This window comes from Pygoscelis adeliae, unplaced genomic scaffold, assembly GCF_000699105.1.
Source record: "Pygoscelis adeliae isolate BGI_AS28 unplaced genomic scaffold, ASM69910v1 Scaffold66, whole genome shotgun sequence".
Taxonomy (NCBI): Eukaryota; Metazoa; Chordata; class Aves; order Sphenisciformes; family Spheniscidae; genus Pygoscelis; species Pygoscelis adeliae.
This window is the reverse complement of record NW_008825167.1, coordinates 12362830-12371322: the sequence shown is the minus strand read 5'-3', so window position 1 is coordinate 12371322 and position 8493 is coordinate 12362830. Positions and strand designations below refer to the sequence as shown.

Sequence of the window (8493 nt, the reverse complement as noted above, 5' to 3'; positions counted from 1 at the left end):
TATGTGCCTGTCTTTTAAAGAATGTAATTGTACCAAATGATCTAGGAGCCTAGAGCTGGGAAAGCTAAAGTAGTTTGTTCAGTTGTGAAAAGCAAAAGATACTTTCACTGTGGTGTTAGTAGTGATATGTATGAGTATAAAATAATGTGCTTTTATTTTTCTTTTCCCTCTTTTAGCAAAGTTTCTGTTTGAGAAATACGCGTTCACTCAGCAAAACAAAAACAACTTTTAAAGGTTGTTCTTGGTGGAGATCACTCTGTGCCCCATTACCTGATTGAGTGAAACCAGACTAAGAACTTTTGTCATGGCAACTTTTCTGCTGGGAGCTGTGTTGCTTATTGTTCAACCTCAGATGGTGCCTTCCAGACCGGCTATAAATTCCAAGGCTGAGTCTTCTTCTCAGTCTGTTCAGAGAGAGATTTTAAAGAAAACATCTCAAAAAAATGACTTCAAGGAAAACATTCATTCTAATGGATCATGCCGGCAGCTGCCACAGACTATCATTATTGGAGTGAGAAAAGGGGGAACAAGAGCTCTGTTAGAGATGTTGAGTCTCCATCCAGATATTGCGGCAGCAGAAAGTGAAGTTCACTTCTTTGACTGGGAAGATCATTACAGAAATGGATTGCAGTGGTATATTAATCAAATGCCATTCTCTTATCCCCATCAGATCACCATGGAAAAAACTCCAGCATATTTCACATCACCTAAAGTGCCTGAAAGAGTTTATAACATGAACCAATCAATGAGACTACTCCTTATTTTAAGAGACCCAAGTGAGAGAGTACTATCAGATTACACCCAAGTGTTCTATAATCACATGCAGAAGCACAAGCCGTATCCATCCATTGAACAATTCCTGATTAAAGATGGTGAGCTCAATGTGGACTACAAGGCAATAAACAGAAGCTTATACTACATTCACATGCAAAACTGGCTGAAGTATTTTCCTCTTGATCGTATCCACATTGTAGATGGGGATAAATTAATCAAAGATCCCTTCCCAGAAATAGAGAAGGTAGAGAGATTTTTGAAGTTATCGCCACAGATAAATGCTTCAAACTTTTATTTCAATAAAACTAAAGGCTTCTACTGCCTAAGGGACAGTGGTAGAGAGCGTTGTTTACATGAGTCAAAAGGACGAGCACACCCACAAGTAGATACCCGGTTACTCGAGAAACTGCATGAATATTTCCATGAACCCAACAAGAAATTTTTTGAGCTTGTGGGCAGAACATTTGACTGGCACTCATTTGTGGCAAGTTAGTGGTAAGCTTCAGAACCTATGTTCCAGTGTACATTTAGAAACTTTAAAGAGGGCATTTAAGCTATAATTTATTTGTAAAATCCATAAATACTTCTGTACAGTATTAGACTCACAATTGCCATATATACTAGTTATATTTTTCTACTTGTTAAATTTGAAAGCATTTTGTATTGTTTTTCATGGTTGTTAACATTGTGTATGATGTGTCTATATGAAGAAACTAAATTATTTCACTGCAGAAGATGCTCTTTTGAGAATGCGTTGTCTTTTTAATAAATAAGAAATTCATTTCAACAGAACCCTTCAGAATTATTTGATTTGTTTGGCCTTTCTGGACTGTTCTGGACTTTCTCCTCTAACTGCTAATGAATATGCTAAACTTCACATTTCCATTTTTCTTGCTTTAAAATGTGGTTTAATAATTTCTTTTTCATTTGAAAATATTGTTGTAGTTAGCAAATTGTTCCATCCTGCTTCATAAAATTATTTCCTGATAAAGTGATGATACTTATACATGTTGGGACATGCACACCCAAAGGACAATGGAAGTCTCTGTGTAATATGACATATTAACTGCTATACTTACCTTTGTATTTACTGTTATAACAAGTGCTCCTCAAATTCTTTGGCAGTACAGTGCAGGTTTCATGGCAGATTTTTAAGGATTCTGTGGGGACCAAGTCATAAAATCCAGAGTTAGCTGCAGAAATATGGTCAACCTGAAAACTTTCTACAGTCTCTGAATGTATATATACTTCATAAAGAAGGAGGGTTGAGAGAAGAATTTAAGCAATATAGTGACACTTTCAAGGTTGGTTATGACTGTTGCTACATTTTATAACACATTTCTGCTTTGCCATCACTGAAAATGAATACTTACACCAGAAAAATTAGTTGGTCTACATTCCAATAAGCAGCAACTTCATTCATATAAATACCCCATTTAAGGCTGCTTTCTATGAGTTGAGCAGGTGCTTCGTGCAACTGAAAATTGCTCATGGACTACTGTTCATTTAATCTCCTTCCAAGAACCATGATGCCAAGACTTGATTAGACTTGTGTGTAGTGGGATTAACCCCAATTCCAGGAACTTTTATAGTCTTCCATCTGCTAAAAATGGAGTGAGATGTTAGTACATTGGTAAAATTTACAGCTCTCCTTGTCTACAGTAGTTATGATGTCTCATTAGCCATCAATTTCTGGAGTTAATCCTGTTTCCACACAAGGCTTACTATGGTACTTTGATTCTGAGCTCCTAATTTTCATTTTATGATCTTGAGTTTAGCTGTTGAATGTGCAGTGGCAACACCCTGTAAATTTGAACTTGTAACAGATTGTTACAATTCTTTATAAAATTTAAATGTATATTCATTAATTTTTTTTTCTGGTGACATGGTGCAAACTTGGTCACTATGACAAGGTACCATCTGGATGCAAATGTCCCATATTATGCTGCTTGCATGAAAATTTGCAGATGCTGCCCCTTTCTCTCCCACTCCTTGTGCACCTGCCCAAGCTGTATTCAACCTCAGAGAGGTTGGTGGTGTTTTATAAAATAGACCTTTGACAAAAACCTACAATGAAATGGTATTGTACTCAATAAAATATTTTCTGAATTGCATCTTTCCTTTCTCTTTGTTCATCAGTTTCTAGTTTAGAAGACCAGAATTTAGGATTCAACTCCAGTTTAGATTCCAGTTAAATGTTACTTAAGAATTTAGCTGCAGCCTAGTGGATTGATTGGAAAGCGGTTTGCTACTGGGTTGTGCCTGCATGGTCCATTGCTGACCCAGAATATACAACAAGGAGGGAAAGTTTCTGGTGGCAGTAATGTCAAATCTTACATGAGGCAGATGCCAAAAATAACAGGATTATAGTACCATCATGCTCCTATCAAAGTTTTAGAAAAGAGAAATTCAGGGGGTTTTGTATAAGGTGGGGCAGTATTTTTTTTCTACAGTCGCTATTATCCCATTTCCTTGCTAATGTGATCTTTGCAGGAGCCATCTGGACCTAAGAGATTTTGGCCCAGATGAAAGGCTTCCCACCTTAGTATAGTCCCACCTTCGCTAGTGCCTCCCTACAGTCCCAGACTAAGCCCACCACATTCACCAACTTATTGCTGGGAAAGGAAAAATACTACCAGGGTATGTGACTAGGAGCCAGAGGAGTACAAAAAGGCAGGGTTGCATCAAGTTCACCTGCAGCAGGTCATACAGGGCATTATAGGACATAAGTGTTGAACTGTGAATGCCACGGCAATGTTGGTACCTGATGTTGGTACTGAGAATACTTTTAGATGTATAACACTACTTGATACCAGTATCTTGCCTGTCACTAAGCAGGACACATGCACATGTTCCCCCCACCCAAGGTGGCTTGTCTCTGTAGAAAGAGAAGCAGAGCGTGAACCGTTGGGTCCCCATTACTGTGTTAGTGCTAGGACCTCATAGCATGTTCTCTGTAGGATCAGGAGATGAAGTGACCACTTCAGGGGGACATCCTGAAGCAGAAGCTCACATGCAGAAAACTCACATGACTCATGCCCTAGACCCTAAGTTCAAAGGGGCCCACAGACAGTATGTCATACCAAATGTGTACGCCTTGTGTAGGGATGGCATGATTGTGCAATACCTTTTCCTGGAGGTTGCACCGCTAGCTGTGTGGTAGCTATGATGGTGATTGATAGACAATAAATCATACCCACACTAATAATAATGGTAACATTTACCTGCCATAGATGCCCGAAGTTCAAGAGTTATAATACTTAAAACTAGGATTCTGAGTGTGAATTTTCAGTTTAACAAGAGCAACATTCACTTTCCACACATGCATACTGTTTTTAAGTATATTTGCTAGACTATTTCTAAAGAAGTGCTAAACAACAACAAAAGCCAACGGAAGAAAGTGAAGCAAGAATGAAAGGAAGAGGATGAAGCACATTCCGATTGGGACTGTAGAAACACTAATAGTGAGCTTTGAAGTCATGCCATATCTATTCATAAAAGAAAAAAATATCCCTGAAAATACCTTTCCAGTGTTAAGCAATACAGGTATTTATTTCTGTAAAACTCTACTATCTCAGGTTTAAAGTACAACCACTTGGGTGTTGCTCCAGAGGCCTGTTTCCTCAGGGCAGCTAGCTAAGTTTGTGATCACTCTTGGCAATATAAAATAAATACAATACTTTATGAGAATTCAATGTCCAATTCAAAGCCTACCACTCCCCTTGAGTACAAGAAGAGCTGCCAATCAAGTCATTAATCAGGGTGGCATTGCAGGATTAAGTCTTGCCCTTTGCTTCACTACACGGATTACCGTAAGTCTTTGAAAGCCAGATATTGTACCTGCAGAGGACAAAGTTTAAACTACAATGATTATCCCATGAACACTGCTGAAAGAGTATGGAAAGGGAAAGAAGTCTCCTAGGAAAAAATCTGCAAAGTTATTACTTCATCAAGAATATTGCTACATCTACTGTTGGTGCTGTATGATCCTTTTACATGTGCTTTGCTGTTACTTGTACCTTTTTCCTGATGTTGTAGGTGAAATAACATCTACTGTGCTTGAATAAATCAACATTGTTTTGGAATATCTCAGAAAAAAAAAAATCCATCCTTTTTTTTAATCTTGCTTGAGCCTATTTGCGTTGGGAATATGGTAGTGCTACGCTCATTGATGAGTGTGTGAGACTTACCACCACAGAATATTTTGGATGAAAACTTCGTTACTTCGGGGCTCAAAGCTGATCATTTCATATTTCCTTATCTACATGCATTTTCAGACTCAGTTTCTGCAGAAAGCCAGGATTCTCATTCCCTGTTGTTATCCACACAGATTTCAAATGTCTAAAGAGAAATAAGATGGGGTAAGGCATATTTCCATGTATCTTTCTTCTGCTTTATCCAGCATGGCTGACCAGACATTTAAGAAAGTTCACACATGCACCCCACAAGTAAGAGGCTGTACATCAAAACTACTTCTCAGAGGAATATCCCTTCTCCTTTCTCTTTTTCAAAGTCTGTGACTTGAAAGTCCTAATTTAGCTCACGTTGTGAATGAAATTTTACAGGAGTGTATTAGTAGATGTTCTCTAATACAGTAATAAAGTAATAAGAAGTATAATAAGGCAAAAGTATTAAACTAACATATGTCAACAGAGTGTGTTGAACTTGCTACTAGGTATATACCAGCTGAAATAGTTGCAAGTCTGTGCCCCTAGAGCTGTAGCATTATTCTTTTCTCATTCTTAACCCAGTAACTTTTATTTATATGACCCTGCCTCAGCGCCCAGTTATGCTGGAAAGATTGTATGTTCAATGTTAATTCCTTCATTTTGCAATTGCATTGGAAAGGCCAGTTACAGATGGAAGCCATGCAAATATCTTATGAGTGAAAAAAACTTTTATTAATATCTTATGAAAAATAAATGAAATTGCATTTATGTCTCCTAGAATATTAGCAAAGGAGAGCAGTACCCTCTTTTCTTGCAACAATAACCCATCCACAGTAAATTTTCTACTTAACTACCACACAACAGTTGATGCAGTTTTTAAGTTAATAGTGCAATAAACGCAACAGTGATGCTGCAGATTTTAAATGCCTTCTGGGATATATAAAATATGCAAGTCAGGGTAGGGAGCAGCTGGATGCACAGGAACAGCTGGTCTCACTGGTCTGAGAACACTTTTTTTAATGATAAGGGATGTGAAATTTTTGGCTTGGATATCACTTTGTGTTGTCTATGAAAGCAATGTCTTCAATTAACTTCCAAGTCAATAATCCTATCATAATGACATCATCTTTTTACTTGCTATTGACATTATGCTCTGCCAAAACACAATTTAAGAGTCAAACCCCAAACAGCAGGTGCATGAGGGATCCCTTAGTATAAAAAAAAAATTGTAATACAACTCAGACACATAGCTTCAATTACGAAGGCACATTGGCTTGAACAAAGTTCTGAAGTGAATGGCAAAACTCTTCTTTACGTAATTTGGATGAGGGTTACAGAAACAGGAACATGTATGCATTCACAGTAAAACAGCAGAACAACTAACATGTCCTCCCCTCCTTGGTTTTCAATCAATCAGTCAGCAGTATTTCAACAATAATGATCAGGCCAACTTCCAGGACTCAACACAGTTCAGTGCAGATAACACTCAGTTACAAAAGGAAGAATTCTTGCAGTATTTCTTACACCAGATAGATGTCTCAGGGTATCTCCTATTACTGAATTTTGTGAAATTCCTCTTTCCTCTCCAGTATGCTGCTGTATCACATCTGTCCTATAATTAACTATTATATTAACACTCTGTAAGAAAATAGATCCATGATCTGATGTTATTTTTATTGAATACTGTTCAAATGAATGGGAAATCACAGCATTATGGGGTCCAAAACATAGTTTGTGTATGTTTGCTCTGATATATTTTAAACTTTAATTGAATACAATTCAGCTTATTTGGTCTGCATCATTGCATTACAGGAGGAACTATTGTCACACCATCACATGTGAGTAGTTATCTAATGCATTTGGTAAATAGTAATGTATAATCAAAGGAACATATTTTTCTTGTTGCTAGAGTAGCAGTTATGTTACTGGCAATATTACGAGACTTTTACCCATACTATGAATGGTAGCAGTATTTCTTTTGAAGTAATGGAAACAGTCTGAGTTGATCCATGTAGGAATGCGGTCTTTTTTCCCCTTGTGACTTTATGTAAAGTACATTTTTTTTTATATTGTCAGAAAACAAAAGTTTACTGAAATGTTGCTAAACCAAAGGTAGCATAAGTGTGCATGTGCTGGAAGAAAAGGAGTTGGAACCATACCATGTCTTGTTCATTTTGGTGTCTTATCATTATCTTGCCTGAACATGTGTGTTCCTGTGCAAGGGGAATAATAGAGGGAAAAAAGGACACACTCTGCAGAAACAGAGCATCTAGTCCATTTTGACTGTCACACTGGCTGGGACCAGGGCTAGACAGCCACATGAGTAGACAAGGACACTGGAAGTGGATAGTAAGAGAGCACTGGATACAGGGGAACAGCTTATCATAGCCTCATTCCCTATGTTCACATCCTTACATATGATGAACAAGTACTCTTAGGAAAAACAGCTTCTTGCTCAGTTCTTGTTTGTGCTACCCAAACAGAGAAAAGGCATCCAAATCCATCTGAGTATCAGTTGATTCCCATGTCTTAAGGCCTTTTTTAAAAGTCAGTGCAGTATAATGCAATTAGACTTATTATTCACCTAAGTGTCTAATCTTTCCCTTTTTTGTTTTTAAATTTGTACTAAGTTTTCCATCTGCTACAAATAAAAGGGTTTGATTAATAAATGATTTACAGCCTGCAGGAGGAGAAGAGTTTATATTAAATATTTTGCAGATAGGAGACTTGCAAAAGAGGATATTTTCTCATAGAAAAAAAAGAGCATCTGTGGACCAGTTGGTTTCTTGCTGACTAAGCCAACTGGATATGATACTACTTTTGGCAGCTTCCTTATTTTTGTGTGGGCTTCAGTTATATGAATTCCATAAGATATTTATTATTGAATATAGCTATATATTGAATATCATGCATATGATGTTTTATGATGTTGCCATTAGTTTCCTAAGTTAATTATTTAATATCAAATGACATTAAAATCCTAGTGCCATTTTTTCAGACTTAATAAACTTGAGTCAGCTAATACTCAGACATTCATAAACTGAAAAGAAAAGAATGTAAAAGTTGAACTGCCTCAAATGCTCCTTTTTGTGACTCATACAAGAAATTTGTTTCTGCAGCCTTATGGAAGAAAGTTAAATTTCGAGCACGGTAAATAAAGGAAAGGATTTACTATCCCTTACAAATAAGGCAATGCATGAAAAATGGATTTTAGCAAGTGAATTAGTTCATGAAGTTGAACAGGGGTAGACAGCTCAGGAAAGTGAAAAGGAAAGCCTTTCCCGTTCTCAGAGCAAGGGTAAAATTGGTGTCACAGCCTCTGTGGGGACCTGCAGAGTTCTCACAAGCATGAGAGTTTTACTGCCTCTCATCTGTCACCAAAAGATGATGATTCTTCTCCTGTGCCCCAGGTTACTAGCCTTGAATTGGTCTGTTTAGCTGTGAGTATACTGGAAATAACAATTTAAACATAAGGGAGGAAGTGGCTTAGTAGAATCAGCTCTCTTCTCCACCTACATAACTGCTTGCCTTACAAACAGTTATGCTGAAA

General features: G+C 37.3%; 1 protein-coding gene across 1 annotated transcript; it reads left to right on the top strand.

The window, feature by feature from the left end:
- Positions 1-207: 207 nt before the first annotated feature.
- Positions 208-1510, top strand: HS3ST1 (heparan sulfate (glucosamine) 3-O-sulfotransferase 1). Its single transcript, XM_009328857.1, has one exon. It carries the CDS (start codon positions 305-307, stop codon positions 1265-1267), a length of 963 nt encoding a protein of 320 aa, XP_009327132.1. The 5' UTR covers positions 208-304; the 3' UTR covers positions 1268-1510.
- The last annotated feature ends 6983 nt before the right edge of the window (positions 1511-8493 follow it).

Coding starts and splice junctions, on each gene's coding strand:
- HS3ST1 (XM_009328857.1), top strand. CDS start 305: ATGGCAACTTTTCTGCTGGGAGCTGTGTTGCTTATTGTTCAACCTCAG.